The following is a 19,269-nucleotide window of genomic DNA, read 5'->3' as shown; positions in this document are numbered from 1 at the left end:
GCCACATTTGCTTTGATCTCCACCATGCTAGAACACACCATAGATCCAGATCTCTAATGACATTCCTGGGGTATGTTAAACCCTTGAACCCTGGCCTTCATGGACTCACCGCCATGGCCCTTCTCTTAGCTAAACGTTGAACAGGCCTTTTATAGGGCAGGAATGCACCACTCGCCACTAATGCTGAAAGATATGCAGTACTGTGATATGATCAGTGAACTCTTTGCCTCCCACCTCTAGACCTAGTGACATTTTGGCACCTCTCTGAACATATCTCCTGACTCTGGATGCTACTGTCGCCTATGATGCTACTGCTTGACTCACCAGCTTCTCCAAACCTCACACCCCATGTCCCCTTCATCCTCCCTTTCCCCTTCCTCACTCCTTTCCCTAATCCTTTAATGATTACTGTGGATATGTTCACTGTTATTGGTGTTATACTTGCATTATGGAATGTACTGTTTGCCAATGGATATGATGAGCTCATTCTCTCTCCCTGTACTATTGCAGCATTGTTTGTCTCCTTATGAAAACTTAATTTAAAAAAATGTAAATAAAAAAATGCACATTTTACCCACATTGGCACAGATTCAAAGATAATGCGAGTCTTTTGCTTGTAAGTTCTTGCCAAAAAGGGTGCCTTAAAAATATACCTAGCTCTGGCAAAGACACTTGGTCTGGCTTTCATCTCTTTCGTAACTGAAAAATGTAAAAAGCCTGATGTAGTGATAAAAACAAAATAAAAAAGATTGTTTTTGTATACAATGCTTTAAGTTCCAAGACAAAGATGACCTTTCTGCCCTGTGTCTTGAGACACTGCTTGTAGAATAGCAGTACACCGTAATTTGTGTTGTAATACATCTGAGCATAAGTGTATTAATACATATGTTGTAATTAAAATATGCTGATTTAGGAATACCTCCTACTGTTCAGTTCATAATGGCAATCATAGTTTGTCAAATTTAAAATCTCTAAGAACAAGAAGGATTGTTGATGACAAATAATTGTGTATTTCAGCTGGTCACAACCTACAGAATTGTGCAAAGAGAAAGGGAAAAGTTGCAGGTAAGAGCAATAATTGGTTTACTGTTATATTGTGTGTTTTAGAAAATGATATGATATTCACTAGGTCGTATTTTTGTAGCGCAATGCACTACTTTTTCTGTCATGGTAGTATCTGAATAGTTGAATAAAGTACTTATTCTATTATAGGCTATTGTCTGCACCCTATTATGTTGCTTTGACATATTTTGATGCGCTTACCCCCTCCTTTTTTGCATTCCCTCCATAACTACTCTCTAAGCATGTTCAAAGTTTACTGCTGTGCTGTAAATGTGGTCAAAACTACTTTGTCCACTGCACATATGCTGAGAAGTGATTGACATGAATGAGAAAAATTATGACCAATTTATCTGTTCCATTAAAACCTAACATTAAGGCAAAGCATTGTTTTGTCTCACAACCATGATAGGCACACGTTTGAACAATGGGATATCTTACATGCCTGGATACCACTAATGTGAATTGGAAGAGGGGAAGGAGTGAGAAACCACCGTTTTAATCTTCGTTTGGTCATTACAACTATTTTTGAAAAGTAAAATTTTTGAGACATTTAACTTGAGTATATGTTGAAATATTTAATTAACTCATGACCTGGAATACCTGACAATAAACATTCCCAATATGTTCAAGAAGTATTGTGCCCACTCAGACAGCATTTTGGTTTCCACAGGTGGTCCAGCACATTTCCAAGTGTAAAGTTAACTTGGAGACGGTCATGTAATAGATGGAAAATAAAACCCCTGGCAAAGAAAAGGTGGTAGAGGTTTTGAAGAAAATAAAGACAAATTGCATTACAGAATCCTCTCAATCAGAAGAAGAATTCGTTTCACCAGTCTCTCTTGATAAAACAGAAAGTTGATGTCAACTATAAGCCATAATATTGGCTTTGAACTCTGTGATAAATATCAATTGTATTTCCCCCCAAAAAGTGAATCAAAGCGACTGTACAAAAAATATTTTTAATGAGAACAGATGAAAGGGTGCTGACACAAACAAACCCTCTTAAAGGGTTCATTGGTTTTCAATAAACCACATAAGAACTTTTACTTAACAGGTTGAGCAAAAATCCCTTACAAGCCTGTTCATTATTCAATCAGCTAACAATGACTGAAATATATGTTGTGATCAAGAAATGCCAAGCTAAAACTTTTTTTTTTAAATTGCAAAATATAAACATTGCACTTTTGACAATCAACCAACAAGTGCTGATGCTACACTTCAGAAGAAAGGTGGAAGGTATCAAAGAAGTAAGAGCCAGATGTACAGTTTACTGCTCTTAAAATACTGGTCGCAATTTGTGAACATTAAATCCTTTTCTTAACCGACCTATGTATGAATAAGTTGGTGCAGAAAAATCAAATCAGTTATCAAATCACCATGCCTGAGTTTGCCTTTTAGTAAAGTGAACTATATATATTTTTTTAAATGCTGTTTTTTTCCTTGAAGGAAACAGGACTGTTTAAAAATAAAAGTTTACTTAAAAAAAAAAAAGTTTGCGTGTTGGTTGTTCTGGCTAGTAAGAATCTTTGATATGTGGTTTAGGGACATATAGAGCTTGGAAAATAGGGCAAGAAGAACTAATTAACTTTTTCTGGTGGGTCGCTTAAGGAACTTGAGGGTGAGGATTTATGGCAGTGCATGAAGGAATTAAATGAGAAATGGATTAGGACATCACAGACCAAGCTCATAGAATTTTCCACTAAATGTTGGGTTGGTAATCCGTAAAATGGATCTGAATCCAGTTCGTTTTTCTAATCTTTCAGGGAAGGAGTGAATTTAGTTTTTTGCTATTCAGAGTCATGGTCAGATTACCAGATCAGAATTTAGAAGAGGAATAATTAATAAACACTAGCAGTTGTGAAAATATATATTTTTTAATTTCAGAAGAAAAAATAGAGGTTTGTGTGTGGGGAATAGTGAAACTGAAGGTATCCCTAAAACATACTTTCCATCCTCTAGAGTACGCTTGTGATTAGTTTGGTAAAATTTTCAAGGTTAAAATGCACTGCATTATATTCTTAAATTCTCACCGTCTCACCGTCTTTTGCCTCCGCTTATTAGGTTTTGAACAGCGGTTAGCAATCAACCTTAAAGCTTGCACTCCTCACATCAATTTGTGTAATCCTATTACTTACCCACCAAAAAGCCTCTCCGCTCATAGAAGTTCCTTTAAAAAATAGGTTTTAAGATTCAAATACCCAACTCATTGCACCTCTTCCCAGAGTGTAACATAACAGGAGGAGTAGCAGGGTCTTCTTAATTTGTCATTTTACAGCAACAATCAACTAAAGCATATTTACATTTCCCATTGTGTTCGCAAGAAGTACTCACCCAAGATCACACTAATCAAACTTATCTGATCATGTTCAAAGTACTCTTGAGAGAATCTTAGCAATAATGAAATGAATGAAGAAAATTTAGTGGCATTGTATGAAGGGCTGCCTCTTCCTTTTGAAACTACAGACATTTTCAAACTTTTAATTGGACACAATAGGTTGATTACCCCTCATGTAAACTGGGCCACACTTTTGATACTGTGTTACAATCTTACCATATAGTAAATGATTTGGACTGATCACTCATCAGTTTTATTTACAATCATGCAATCATGTTTGTCCCTCCTAACAAAAAAGAGAAGTTACTTTTTCAATAATTTCCATCAACCAATTTGCAAACACTGTCAGTAAAACTGTATCTTTTGTCAAGGATACTCTACTTTTCACTCCTGGCTTACTAAAGCCAGCAAAACAATTGCAACTCAGTCACCACTTGGGAAACACAGTTAAACTGCTCCAGGTAAATCACACCATGGTATCTTAGAAATCAAAAATGTGCCGGTCTGATTATGCTTGCTGCTGTCAGAATGACCCTAGTCTTAGAGTGACTTAGAATATTGCTCTCCGTGATTCTTAATACCTTTTATTCTGATAGGGAAACAGAATACTTTACAAAAAAATTCCTTTGCTTCTAATTTTCTGAAAGTTGTCTTCTAAACCATCTCAGATCTTACTTATCTAAAATACCTTAATTTGTGTTATGTCTCCTCTAACTTCTAGAAAATCTGTAAGAATCTTAAAGAGTAGTCCTAACTAAGGGTGGCCCAGCCAACAAATGAACAGAGAAAGTCGAGCAAAGGGTCGACTATAGGTCTAAGAGCCCCTACATGAGCTGAGTCTTCAAAATATTTAGCATGTATATCATGTAACAAACTTAACTTTAGAATATGATAAGGTATCTCAAATGTATTTCTTTAGCACGCTGAAGCGTTGAAACTTAGTGCATCAGATTAGGTCTCTGCATTGAGATGTATTTATTAAAAGAGAAAGTTTTTAAACGTGTACTGATAAACATTCCTGTCCCAGCCCTGATGACAGTGCTATTAGTGAACTAAGAGTCAAGTCAGTTGTCATGGGGCCTAGATTCTTATAGATGGAGCAACATTATAGGCTAGTAATTCAAACACAAGACGTTTTTCTGCAGAGCACATCCTAAACCCATGCATTGGAAGGTCCTCTCATATGTGATAATGCTTTGTCAATAATTCGTGGAGGATGAGATTAGAGCATGGGTGACAGGCAGAATCCACATCTTACTTTTAGTCCTTTTACGTAGAATAAACCTTGTTCAGTATTTATAAGAGTGCTTCATAACATACACAGACTATGATACACCGTTTTTTTCAGCACAGGTAGATTTGCCAGAATTCAGAGGAGCGGAGTCCTAGATTCGTACCTGGTTCCCAATATTGCATGGTCGGCAGCTATAGCCGTTAGTTCATATTACTAGTTCTGTGAAGTCTCGTTTTGTGCTTGTTGTTTCAAGATGACCTTGTGCTGAGCCAGAGCCAAGTTTCGAGCTCTAATTTAAGTTGCTCGTCTATCTCTGGCAACCATGAGAAAAAGACCTCTTGAGGGATTGCTATATCATGTAAAATATCTCAGTTTGGAGTCTTCCCTGACATGCAGTCCGCATTCCAACACCATATTCCTTCAGATGTTGTTTGGAAACTCGCCAGGTGGGCTATGCCTCATGCGTTTTGTTAACACTGTTACTTGGCTGTTAGCAACACAATGCGCAGTTTGATCAGGTAAGTCTTTTAGTAAGACCGTTTGCCTGATGTTTAATTGTGCTATGATGAATTTTGCTCAGCTAAGCATCTGCAATATGTGTTATTTTGCTTCCAGTTTGTCACATGCAATAGTTGCTCAATTTATGTAACGTGTGAATTTATAAGTTATTTTCTCTCCTTCAGTCCATTTTGAGCCAAAGCCAGGATAAAGCATTACGGCGGATTTCAGAGCTGCGTGAGGTGAGCTTCTAGTTTGATGTCTCTTGTAAATTTCCAAAACCAACAGAACCCCCAGATGTATAAGAATTTGTCTGGCGGGGGGTGTAGACAGAAAACAATTTCTCAAAGGTAGAATAGGATACAGTGTCCCTAATTGAAAACTGACTTACACTGGTATCCTATAGTCTGAAACTCTCAAAAAGAGCACAAATTGAAGATAAATCTATTCAGGAATCCCTGTACTGGTTTTTAGACCCTCGCCCATTCTATTAGTGGCATACTTCATCATCTGGTATTTTTCTGGTTCCTATATACCAGGATGTGCCCAACCATGTTCTTTCAATAATACCGGATGGGGTCTATGATATAAAAAACAATTCCTTAGAAACACGTGGTTTCCCTTTAGTTTTGGTGTCCTAAGTATGGTAAAAAATGAGAAATAACTGGGTGTACCAAGGTAATTTATTTACCCTAGAACTTCTTATATTCTGTCAACATGTTTCAGACCCTCGTCAAAGGTGAGCGAGTGCGGGTTTGAAAAAACAGAAGGATTTCTGAGTTAGGGTTAATCCTCCAATCTGGCATTTTGGGACATAGGATATCTATGTGTGTCGGTATCTTGTAAATTGCCTTAAGAGCTGGATGACTGAAGGTTTGTATCTGGCTTAGGGACAGCTTTGCCCGACTTGCCAGCCTCCTGTAATAAAAACAAAAGTCATAAATTGTACAGATGCCATAGTGGCAGAGAGATGTAGAAAGGTGTGAACCCTGCATGACGGAATGTGCAGAAGCCTGGTGTAAATGGCACAGTGGCAAATACAATAAAATGGTAATAGTTTGACCAGTGACAAACCCCAAAGTTAAATCTATGGTCATCTGGGCAATGTTCTCTAATAACAACCTTTCAGAAGTTATCAGTGAAGAAAGTCCTGTGTCTGAAACAGATTTAATTTGTTATGGGTAAGCCAAATGGGTTTCCCTGGGAAACCCTAAGTTTCTTTCAGACCCTGCACCAATTTAATATGAAATCTTGATAGAAGGCAGCCCTGTGAGATGATGGACGAGGTCTGGTATCTAGTGTTTTAAACAAAATGTTGTACAAATGGTTCTTGTTCCACATGTTGTTGTTGTTAAACATTCTTTATTTGTCGCTGTTAACATCAACAGTGAAAGGTAAAGAAACAAAAATAAACATTTGCCATCAGAAAACCCAGTCACCTTGAGGTATAGTACTAATTCCACAGTACAATCTGTGAGGGTTCAATATACGTATGGGTATAGCCAACCTCAGGCTCCTACGTGCAAGTAAGTTCATGGTATGCTGCCATTGTTATCACAGGGAGCACATAAATCTAAACCGTAGTCGGCACAGAGGAATCGTCAATCTCGCTCCCTTAGGCTTGCTGTGCACCCGAGGAAGTCCAGGAAGGCATCCAACAGTTTATCTCAGACATCCAGATCCTCACTCAATCTCAATTCCTTGACTACTGCCCGTTCGGCCATGCTGCGCTCCCAGCCCCCCCAGTCGGGGCATTCTATGCCCAACTTGGTGATTGCAACGCACTGTTTGGCGAGGACATGGAGCAAATGTAGAAGTTTAAATGCCATTTTCTGACCTCTTTTTATGGTCCTTGTTCCACATTACCTACATTAGTCAAACTCAAGCCTTCAGGGCGGATATCTGATGGATACTAAAAACTGCAGAACCCTCACTTTAGAATACTCTCCTAGCGCGAGTCTGGATCCAGAAAATGTCTCACAGCCACAAGGGGCCTTGGGTGACTCCTCGCTGCCCCAGAAGTGACGGAGCAGAGCTACATATAAGCTCCACCCCTGCACACTGATCTTGGTTCCCTGCTTTCCGACATGCAACAGGTGCTCCTCTCCCAACTGTGTCTTTTTTCCGATGACTTCTAAATTATTTCAAACCATTGTCATAGGGAACAATGTTCCTATCCAAATCAACAGGTTTCAAGTCGTACTGCATCTGCAGGAGTGACCTGGCTGTCTATTATTAACACCTCGCGTCTGAGGGTGTGGAAAGAGTAAAATGCAAGAAACCGATGTTAGGGTGCCGGGTGGTGCTTATATGCTGGTCTGCTCCATCACTTCTAGGAGGTGTGGAATCACCGTGCAGATCCATGAGGTGACACCTAGTGGCACAACAGGAGTTTCTGTATCCAGTTTAGCACCTGCAAGTATTCTAAGGTGAAGAATCTGCAGTTAGTTTGAGTATCCACCATAAAGAGAGTTACCAAAGGTCTGTTCTTATAACCCATGTTACTGGACAATCTTTATTAGAGTGTAAAAGGCCCTATCGTTTGGGAACATAAATGTACAATATGCATGTATGCCCATTTAGCCTCCAGCAGCAGGGCAAGGACCCGGGCATTCTCGGACATCACATAACACATGTATAAGGAGGGATTCTGAATAGGATTTCAACCAAAGGTCATCGGATAGATGTCCTGCTTCAGTCAGGTTTGATGTAATCGGATTTCTACCGCAAATCACATTCCATCTGTAGCTAGCAATTTTAAGATATGCCTCAAAAATTAAATTCCTCTATTAATCAAGTGATGGCTGGCTTTAATGTAGCCACCTGTACCTTTCCACCTAGTGACAACTGAAATAGGACACAACAGAATAGAAGAGATGGCAGCTACTTCGTTTAATAAGCCATTTCTAACCCCTTTGTTGTAAAAAAAGAATAACTAGACTGTTTTCTTGCGCTTTCTTGTATAGTTTATGGCCTTTTTTTTTATCTGAATGCATGCTGGAACTTAACAAACCAGGCTTAAGGCTGTCCATCAAAAGTAGGTCCTGTTTTCTCAGTGCATATCCTTAAACACTGGACCTTGAGCCAGTGCATTTTTGAAGGCTCACCAACCTAGAATATGTCTTAACACTCCAAAGAATTTCTGTCTACCTCTTTAGAGTTCATGCTTCCAAATTCATCTTCTACTGTCCCCTACGGTAGGTTTGCTCTAATGGCTGTGCCAGAATACAGTTAGGAGTAAAGGTTGGTTTTTAGAACCGATTTAAATTTGGGAGACAATGCATGCTGCTTTAAATAGAGTAAAAGACATTCCTTAGTCGAAAAGATCATTAATGGCTAATTTATTTTCCTATTTGAGACCCATGATCTTTATGAGAAACTCTATTTCTTTTAATGTTTTGTTCATAATTGTCTCCAACTGCTCTCCACTTGCTATGATATTCACTGAGCAACTGTTAAAAAAGTTTAATCTGATTTTTTATAAAATTGTATTAAGATAACCACAGACCTGCTTAGAATTCACTTAGATATTTTCCCATGTCGGTGTGAGTTTGGGCCACGTAAAAAAATCATTCGCTCTTGGAGTTGTGTTGAAAGGCAATATGAATTTTACTTAGGTGGATACCATATGTTGATGAAAAAAAAAAATCTCATCTACTTAGCTGTAAGCGTGTTTTCTTCCTATTTTAATAGAAAAATCTATTGGGTAATTTTGGTGCACCAAACATCTACCAAACCAAAAGTCTTAATTGTTTCACCACAGTTGTTTCAATTGATTGCTTTTTCTCCTGTTGAATTTATCAAAACATCTTATTTTTCCATATTTTGAGGACCTCATAGTAGGGTTGTCCAAGATAGAACTGCTATTTCAGGTTTTTGAATAGTTCCCCTCCCTTCATTCGTCTTTAGGTGCCATGTCACACCTGTCCTGATCACTTTTCCGACCCAGCCTACATTTGGTTGCTTTCAGTAAATCAATACTGTTAATTGTTTATTTTAAATCCATTTTTGCCTTCCTAGTTTTAGGTCTAGTTTACAAGACTGTTTTAGATGTCCGTTGGCAGACTTATTTCTGATTCATAATGTGTAATTAAAGTGGGCTTTAGGTCAGTCCTGTACTGAAGATAAAATGGCTTTTTGAGTGACTCAGTTGTTGGCTCTTGATTTGATGGACTTCCTGCCCATTAGTGTGCTTGTCCCACCCAGGAACATTTTGGCCTCAGTGTTCTGTTTGGATGACTTGTATCCTTCACCGGTCACGTCAGAGGTCTTTTTTCCTTCAGTTTTCAGCACTCGTCTGCACTGAAGTAGTTTGAACATGCATAACTTTAGCTTATTGGTGAGATGCTTGTAGCATCATACAGCAAAATACCAAATGCAACAGCTGTCCTAAAATAATAGGGTATTCTTCTCAAAAGAAGAGCAGTTGTTACAATTTCTATCCTTTTGTATGTCCATGAATATATGATCTTGTTACACTGTTGTATTTTAGACCATTTAAGAATGATGTTATGTTAGTGATTCTTGTAGAGCGCGAATTGCTACTCGTAAAAAGCACCCTTGCACTAAGAGCTGACCGATCACTGCATAGCCATATCTCTAAATTATTCTTAAGCAAAAAGCAGGGTTTTAAGAAATTTTCTTAAAGAAAAGTTTGAAGAAATCGTTTTAAGAGTAAGCAGTACACAGTGTTTTCTCTTTATATATCTAAATGTTCTGCCTCCAGAATGTGACTTCTTAATCTTTGGGATCCCCAGATTATGATCGCTTGCTGAGTGAAGAAGGCAGTTAAGGGTGTACCTCAAAACTTGTTCCTGGAGGTACTGTCGTCCTATAATGTGGATTGCCTGATGAATCATACACGGGATCCAGGCAAGCAATGGTAGTATATGTCTAAATGCAGTTACGTGTGCTCTTCCACCAAGTCCAGAGCTGTGCATTCTTGGGGGGCGCTAGAGGGCGCCAGACCGACATGGCCGCACATCCGTGAGGCTCTCGCCAGCCGGGCGCTTCGAATCTCCATTAGTCCATCCTACGTCTGAGGGACACGACTCTGACCAGCTCTACTTGACGGGCAGCCGACGAAGAACAGGTCCACCGAATTGGAGACTATTCTGGCCGGTGGTTCGCCAGCAACGACCGCCGACATCCCCCGCGGCCGCTGTGGCTGGTGCGAGAAGGCCGGCTGCCGTGCCCACGCTGCAGCGGGGATCTGACGTGCACGCTAGGCCGCAGAGCGCGGCCGAGGCTGAGGGCAGATACCGACGTCGGACGCTCCTGCGGTGGCTTCCCCTGCCCATCGCCGACCTCCAGACACACCGGTAAGGCGGGGGCGAGCTGAGGCTTGGCTGGGGGCGCGAGGCTGCGGGGCTGCCATCGTGAGACTGAACGTGACTTGCGGGGCTGGCGAGGAGTACCCCATCTTGCTCCGGACGGCCCTGGGTGCGGCGGGGGGTACGTTATCTCTGCTGCTGGTGCCCCCCCCCCACAGGGCTCGACACGAGGACTCCACTACTTGTCCTGGCTCTGCGCGATACTGTCAGTGCAGGAGGCGCCTGATTGGGACTGCCCCCGGGGCTCGTGGCCCTTCTCCTGGCAAGAACTACTGCTTCTGGCGCATGGTGGATGTCTGTGGGCCCTCCGCTTTACCAGCTTCGTGAGCGGGTCACAGTCAGTGGTGACCAGGGTACAGCCCGGTTCTCTCCCTGCCATACACATCCAGGCACTAACTATATTGGCGGGGCTGCTCCGTGTTGGTGATCAGGCTCTGAGACTAGGGGGCCGACCGACATAATGGGGAAGACGGATGCCAAACACGCCAAACAATCCCGGCTCCCATTCGAAGCTCCAACCGAAAAATCCCACGCCCAGCCGCCGGGAGACGGCGATTCTGAGGGAGGCGGCGCAGAAGAGGTGGATTGGAAAGCGCTCCTCCTGAAAATGCAGACCAGCCTCACCTCCATTGACTCCAAGATCGATGGTATGTCGCGCCGCCTGGACTCCGTGGTGCATAGACTGGACCAGCACGAGGAGCGGTTTAAGGAGGCGGAACAGCGGGTCTCCGGGCTGGAAGATGGAGCAACGGCCACCACGTCCAAGGTGTCGCAGATGGAGCGATTGCTGAAGGTAATCGCTGATAAAAATGAGGATTTAGAGGCAAGATCGCTCCGGAACAACGTATGCCTTATTGGGCTGGCGGAGACTACCTCTGTGGGCAAGATGGAACATTTCATCGAGAAACTTCTCTCCGACCTATTCGGTGCGGACGCCTTCTCTCCTCAGCTGGTGGTGGAACGGGCTCACCGCACTTTGGGCCCTCGCCCTGTACCCGGAGCGCCCCCAAGGCCTATAGTCATCCGTTTTTTGAATTACAGGGATCGAGACACCCTTCTACGACTTGCCAGAGAAAAACAACCAGTCCTCTTCGAAAATACCACGCTTTCCTTCTTTCCAGACTTTACACAATCTGTGCAAGATGCACGTCGCAAATTTGGACAGGTCAAGAAACGGCTGCTTCAACATGGACTTCAATACTCCATGTTATGGGGGCGTGGTCTGGCCACGCAGGAAGATGGCCGCCTGACAAGTGAGCTCCGTCGCGGGATGGACCCTTAACAGAAAAATTCCTACCTCACGTCTGCTTTGGAGTCCTCTTCTTGTGCCCTGCGACAGCCGGAGAGTGGTGGGCACGACTTGGGTGTGCTTCCGGCGATGTGACGGCGAAGTCTCCCCGGTGTTTGCTGTTCGGATGACGGAGTGGTGTGGAGCTGCGCGTCCGGCGGGGCTCGCCTGACGTATTTACACAGGCTGCTTCTCCTCCCTCCTTAAGCCGCGCCTATGCCACGAAGACCGCCTGCCCCCATGAGGCCGCGCCTTTGCTGCTACTGAAGAGCGCTCGTCTCCTCATGAGGCCGCGCCTTCGCTGCTGACGACGGGCGCCCGCCTCCTCATGAGGCCGCGCCTTCGTTGCTGACGACGGGCGCCCGCCTCCTCATGAGGCCGCGCCTTCGTTGCTCCTGACGACTGTTTGCCTCCTCATGAGGTCGCGCCTTTCTCAACCTGCCTGCAATACTTCTCTTCAGGAATGTCACCTGACAGGAGTTAGATTTTTTGGACGTGTCGTCGCTCAGCCACTGGTAGGATAACTTCCTTCTATACTCCTGTTGTGGCACACATGTCATTCGCCTCAATCAGCCAATGAGCATATTATCAGGTCAGCAAGCAATTTGCGCTTCATCACACTAAACTGTTCTTCAAAGCTGGGAAATTTTTTGCTGCAGTTACAGTTTCGCGCCTTTTTGACTTTTGGTTACAATTGACGCTTCATGGCCTCCTTTAGCGCAGTATATATGTCCTACACAAGAGAGTGCTTTCTTCTAACGCCATTATAGCGCTCATGTCAACTCCTTCAGTCAGGCTGTGCCTTTTCTGCTTTGACTATGATTACTTTGCATTCTACAGCCCTGTTCATATTGCTGTGCATGTAGCTGTGCTTATTGTTATTACCATAAACGCGCGAATGATGTTTCATTTTATCTTACCTCTATTTACATACCTGTGAATATAGCGACAGTTGTTATCATATTTACAAGTGTAGGCAGTGGGGGTCATTAAGCAATGATACACTTTTACATTTTACTGTCTAGAAACGCGTTATAAGTTTCTTTTTGCTTATTAATGCTGTACATATACAGTTATCAGGTGTTTCTTTTGCATGTCTTGGTGTTGTTCTGCAACTATATATAAGCATTCCTTGGCAGCAAGACGGCTTTACGTTCTTTCAAAGTTTTTATTAAACATTCTCCTCAAATGCCTGCCTCTAAGCAAGGAAACAAGGCTTCTAAACCACTTCTTTTTGCAGAAGCTCTCAAGCAATCCACCAGTATGCCTACAAAAGACAATGCCTCCTCTCCTTCCGCCTCACCTCAGGCGTCGACCTCTAATGGTGGGCAGGCGTCGGCGGCAGCTTTGCAACGTACCCTGCACGAAATATCCGAGGTCAGTCGTCGGTTAGATGACATGCACCTCACAATCACATCACTAGCTGAAGAGACTAAATCTATTAAGACAGAACTCACCACCTTTCATACGAAGTTTGAATCCCTTGATTCTAGGGTTTTGGCAGTGGAGAATCGATTGGAATCTCTTCCAAATCAAGACCGGGACCTTTTACTCTTCCATAGTAAACTCATTGACTTGGAAGACAGAAGTAGGAGGGACAACATTCGTTTTTTTGGCTTTCCAGAACGCATTGAAGGGCAGAATTCCAGTGTATTTCTGTGTCGTATACTCCCAAAGCTAACTGGTATTCCTTTCAATCCACCCCTGGAGATACAACGTGCTCATAGAATTGGTCCTCCACGTGATGATCCTGCCGCACGTCCACGACCGATTATTGCCTGTCTTCTTCGTCATGAACAAACAAGACAAATATTATCTGCGGCTCGGCTGCAAGGCTCCTTTTCCTTTGAAGGTCATCGCATTTTTATGGCAGCTGATTTCTCCAAGGAAACTAATGAGCGGCGGAAAGCCTTTCTCTCCATGCGACCTCAACTGCGTCAGCTAGGTATCAAATATGGCCTATTCGATCCAGCACGCTTTCGCGTTACCAAAGATGGAGTCTCTAAGGACTTTTTCGACCCCGAGCATCTTCAACAGTTCCTGGACCGTCTTCATCCTCAAGAAATGGAGGTTCTTACTACACCCTCACAGCAAGCTCAGTTCCATTCACCCTCTAAGTCTTCCACTACATTGTCAGATCGCAACAGGCGCCCTCCTAGCAGCCCCCGACCAAGGGGAAGGGATTTTGAACGTCTTCATCGCTCACAAGAAGATAGGAAAGCTGCAATTCAATCGGTCTCGGTTGCTACGTTTTCACAAGATCTACAGAGAGACAAGTCACGGTCTCCTCTTAAAACTCCTTCGGATGCGGACTGAATAATCCTTTCACTCCTAGAAGTTGTTGTCCTTAATACTATTGGCAGTTAGCTGTAGATTCTCTTGTCTTGAGAGTCTTATTTTTTACTGTTAATTATTTACCACATTTTTCACATGTTTTGCTGTTCTTATAATATCTGCTTGTCCCTTTTTTACCTCTCTCTTTCTAGCTTTTCATCTTATTTTCTTTTCTCCTCCAGCCTGCTTACTGTTATTCCTCTGCCTAATAATAATTCCACTCTTTCTTCTTCTTACATTCATTGCTTTTCCTGTTACAATTTATTGCCTTAAATATTTCCCCAACAATTTTGTATCTACTGGGGCGTCTTGGCGCTTAATGGTTTAATTACAGTTTTATTATTCTACTTGCATGTTTCTATGTTGGTTTATTTAAACACGCATTGTATGCCTTATGATATTAGGTTACTTTACATTTAATTATCACTGGATTCTCAACCTCTATTTTGCTCTACCTACCTTTTTATTACACCTAGGTTCTTTTCCACAATGTTATTCTGGGCTTCCCTTCTATATCATTATTACTCTCCTAATCTTTTCTCTTTTCTGTGGGGTCCTTTCCCGTGGCGGTGCTCTAGTGCGCCCAGGCCCGCGGGTAACAGTCTACGGTCTCGTGTTCTCTCTTTGCTTTTACTCAATATTTTCTAGTTCTCTTTAATATTATATCACCTCTCTAAATCTTATCTCCCTTTTTCTTCTTTTTTCATCATTCTTCTTATCGCTTTTTTCATGTATTCCATTTAAATCGTAGTTTCGTTTCTATTTATTTTATCCTTGTTTCCCTTTCTTTTTGTCATTTCTTTTCTTTTTCCTTTGTTTGGTTTAACACATTGTTTTGTGCTCCATTCTACGGTTTCTGATATTTACGTTGTTCTAATATGGCAAAAACACACTCTCTTAATGCAATTACTTGGAATGTACATGGTCTCACCCATTACATAAAACGGAAAAAAGTTCTCTCCTACCTTCAGACTAAGCATGTAGATGTAGCCTTGCTTCAGGAGACCCATTTGGATGCTCTAGAATCAGACAAACTTTGTAGGGATTGGGTGGGTAAAGTTATACATAGCAGCATTCAACAAGATGAATCCACGGACACAGGCCCCCTCCGCAAATGTGGAGTTGCAATTCTTCTTCGCAAGTCCCTTCCGGTCACTGTTTCTAAAACATGGTCAGATGTAAATGGCCGCTATGTTTTTGCTAAACTTAAAATTGGTGATTCTCACGTTTGTGTAGGGTCTGTATATGCCCCTACAGGTACCAAGAAAACATTTTTTCTTCAACTATCCCGATTGTTGCTTGAAATTAATGCATCGCAATATTTGATTGGTGGTGACTGGAACGTGACGCAAGATTCTATTCTAGATAAAACTGGTCCATTAGATAGGGGTAATGCGTCAGATAGAGCTTTGCTAGGCGATATTGTGTCAGATATCGGGTTGGTTGACCATTGGCGTATCAGTCACCCAACGGATAAGGAATATACTTTCTTTTCGTCGACTCATGGTACGTTTTCTCGCCTTGACTACTTCCTTATCTCACAGAACGCAGTTAAGTTGGTCACAGATTCCTGCATCTTGGAAGCGGCATTGTCTGACCACTCTCCGGTTCTCCTTTCCCTAGACCTGGGACTTTCTAATCCTGGACGTAAGCCCTGGCGAATGAACATTCAGCGCCACAGAACTCCTGTTGGTAAATCCCAACTGCAGTCACACCTTCAAACTTATCTTTCTAATAATCAGGGATCCGTGACTTCCAGCAGGACTCTTTGGGCTGCTGCTAAGGCTACTTTAAGGGGTCAACTAATGCGCGATGCAGCACTCGCTAATAAGCAAAATGCGAGGAAGCAAGTGGAACTCGAACATGACATACAAACCTATTCTCGCCTATATATCACCTCTCCGTCCCTACAAAATCGGAAATTGCTTGAACAAGCCCGAATGGCCTTAAACAGTCTTTTTACATCTAAGGCAGAATACGCCTTACAGAAAATGAAAGGTCGACATTATGAGCAGGGAGAAAAGGCGGGAAGGTTATTAGCCGCACAGTTGCGTCAAAGGGAGGCATCTATGGCCATTCCGGCCATCAGATCTGCGCAAGGACACTTGTGCACAAAACCTCATGACATTGTCAATGAGTTCGCCTCCTTTTATGAATCTCTCTATACTTCTGATAATCGAATGGATTCGGATAAGATGACGGCATTCCTTGCGAATGTGCATCTCCCTTCTCTTTCAGCGGATGGTAAGGCCATCCTTGAGGGTGAAATAACTAGGGATGAGGTTTCCAGTGCGATAGCTGCTCTGCCCTATCACAAGGCCCCTGGTGAGGATGGGTTTCCTCCTGAATTCTATCGTTGGGCGGGTCTCAATATTATTGACACTCTACATGCTGCATTCCAGGAGGCGGATGCTGCATCTTCACTGGGTTCCCTTTCTAACAAAGCTATCATTGTCGTGCTACCAAAGCCAGGCAAAGATCCCCAGCTTTGCAGTAGTTATCGTCCCATTTCTCTGTTGAACTCTGATATTAAAATTCTGGCCAGTATCCTTGCGTCTCGTCTGCGTAAAGTCTTACCTTCTTTGATACATCATTCCCAAGTAGGCTTTGTACCGGGACGCTCTTCCCGGAATCATCTGCGTTCCCTGTCCCATGCACTGTGGTCGGCTCAACATCTCACAGATGATGCGTTAGCCCTTTCACTTGACGCAGAGAAAGCGTTTGATCGCATCGAATGGAACTACCTTTTCACGGTCATGGAAAAATTTGGCTTAGGTACAAAATTTATTGATAAAGTGCGTTTACTTTACGATCATCCTTCTGCTCAAGTGAACTGTGGTGGATTTCTATCTGATACCTTTACAATCAAGAGAGGGACACGCCAAGGTTGCCCACTATCCCCCCTTCTGTTTCTTTTAGCTATGGAACCTCTAGCTGCAACCATCCGTCAATCTGATGAAGTTTCTGGTATTCCCCTCCCTATTGGACATTCTAAAATATACCTGTACGCTGATGATATTTTACTCACCCTTACTCGTCTTCCTCGGTCGATCCCCTCTCTTCTTCAGATTATTAATGATTTCTCTTCCTTTTCAGGTTATAAGATTAATTGGGACAAAAGTGAGGCTCTACCTATTTCTAATGGTACCACAAAAGCTGCCATCTTTGGTTTTCCTTTTCGTTGGCAGGCCTCACGCCTCAAATACTTGGGTGTCCTAGTTAATAAAGGGTTACAGGACATGGTTACAGATAATCTATCTCCTCTTATCTCCCAAATGCGTCGGGACTTTGATAAATGGAAGGCTCTGGGTCTTTCTCTCTGGGGTAGGGCTCAGGCTGTTAAAATGGTTACTCTTCCGAGATTTATTTACATTCTAGGCATGCTTCCCCTACAGATTCCCTTATCCTTACTCCGATCAGTAGATGCCCAGATTAAAACCTTCATTTGGGGTAATGCCAAGCCACGTCTTGCCATAACTAAGCTGAAGGCTCATCAGTTATCTGGTGGCATTGGTCTCCCATCCATTGAACACTACTCCTTGGCGTTACATATCTCCCAACTCTCATATTTTTTACCTGGTATTAAAGACTTGCCACAATGGGTCCAAATAGAACGACATCTTCTATCCTCAGAATCGAATCTTACTCCTTTGTATGGTAGTGGCACTAGCCGTCTTGACCCGAAAAATCCGATTTTATCTGCCATGCATAAATCCTGGCAGAGAAGTCATAGGCTGTTGGGTTCGAATCCAAGAATTCATATCAAAGCCCCCCTATGGAATAATTCGGGCATTCGTATCAATGGTCGTATGTTATCCTGGCCTGAATGGCGTGCTGCAGGTATCCTCTATCCGGATCAGCTTCTGCATGATGGGGATTTTAAGCCATTCTCTCAGCTAAGAGTAGAATTTGATCTTCCCCTACACCATTCTTCTAAATACCTCCAGCTTCAGCAATGTCTGAAGATCCATATGGGGTCACCGCCATGGATATTACAAGATTCCCCTATTTTATCCTATTTGCACGTTTGGGGGAAATTTAAAGGTGTTACCTCCGGCATATATAAAATTTTATCGTCCCACCTCTTCTCTAAACCCCTTTCACATGATCTTCAGCGTAAATGGCAAGTTCGCCTCTCAATTTCCTTTTCTGACATTGAATGGGATCTGATTCTGGAGAATTTGAACAAGGGAGCCCGTGAATCAAGGCTTAAATTTTGTCTTTTTAAAATACTACACGATTGGCACTGGTCTCCAGTCAAATTGCACAAAGCTGGCCTTCTTTCCCATTCCAATTGCTGGAGATGCTCCAATTCAGGTTGCGATATTACTCATATCATTTGTGATTGCCCTAGTATCCGATCTTATTGGGCTTACATTGGTACTACTTTGAATTCCACTATGCCCCTAAAATTGCCACTTACACCAACTAATATCCTCCTGCATGATGTCCGCCACTCCCCAAAGCTCTCGAAGCCACAACTCCGTCTTTTTCATATCTCACTGGCTACTGCTAAAATATGTATCCTGCGTCATTGGAAATCATCTTTGCCTCCCTCTCAGGAAGATTGGTTGGTAGCGATGATACAGACTGCCTCACATGAACGCACAATCTATAACCTTCAGGATCAAGCTGACACCTTTCTCCGAATTTGGTCTCCATTTCTTAAATCAAATTCTGCTAACTCCCCTGCTTCTACTTCTATCCAAGCACATTAATCTGCTTTTACCCTCTCTTGTCCTTTGTTTATTTCTTTTCTTTTTCTTGTCTTCTGTACTCTCTGTTTTATTCGCTACAGTGTTCATCTGTCTTTATCTAATCATTTTACCTTTGTTTTATCTATTTATTTATATTTCCTGCACTTCTATTGTCTAAGCTCCTTCCCTTTTTCCTCCCCTTATAGGTTATGTCTTTATAATATATCATTCTATGTCTTGACATAATTATTACTTCAATTAGTATTTATATATTTAAATGCATATTTATATCATATTTATCTAATATTTATTCATCAGTATCTTTTTGCATTATTTCTCTCAACATGGATCTATTTTCTCTTCATTTTCTGTTGTTTATGCTTTGATGTATTTGTTTTACAAAACTTTAATAAAAAATTTCAACACAAAAAAAAATACTCCATGTTATACCCGGCCCGGCTACGGGTTGTCCATCATGGCAAGCCCCA

The 19,269-nt window shown here is 42.2% G+C and overlaps 1 protein-coding gene across 4 annotated transcripts in view; it reads left to right on the top strand.

Moving 5' to 3' along the window:
* The window catches only part of GOLGA4 (golgin A4), an 840,043-nt gene that overhangs the window by 296,455 nt on the left and 524,319 nt on the right, over positions 1-19,269 (top strand). For all 4 annotated transcript variants that reach the window (XM_085607536.1, XM_085607535.1, XM_085607534.1 and 1 more), the window contains 2 exons: positions 1,018-1,065; positions 5,315-5,371. In XM_085607536.1, the coding sequence (XP_085463662.1) occupies positions 1,018-1,065; positions 5,315-5,371 (105 nt within the window). The remainder of the gene's footprint in view (positions 1-1,017; positions 1,066-5,314; positions 5,372-19,269) is intronic.

The sequence above is a fragment of the Triturus cristatus genome, chromosome 5_2 (genome assembly GCF_964204655.1).
Source record: "Triturus cristatus chromosome 5_2, aTriCri1.1, whole genome shotgun sequence".
Classification (NCBI taxonomy): Eukaryota; Metazoa; Chordata; class Amphibia; order Caudata; family Salamandridae; genus Triturus; species Triturus cristatus.
This window is presented reverse-complemented; position numbering and strand designations above follow the sequence as displayed.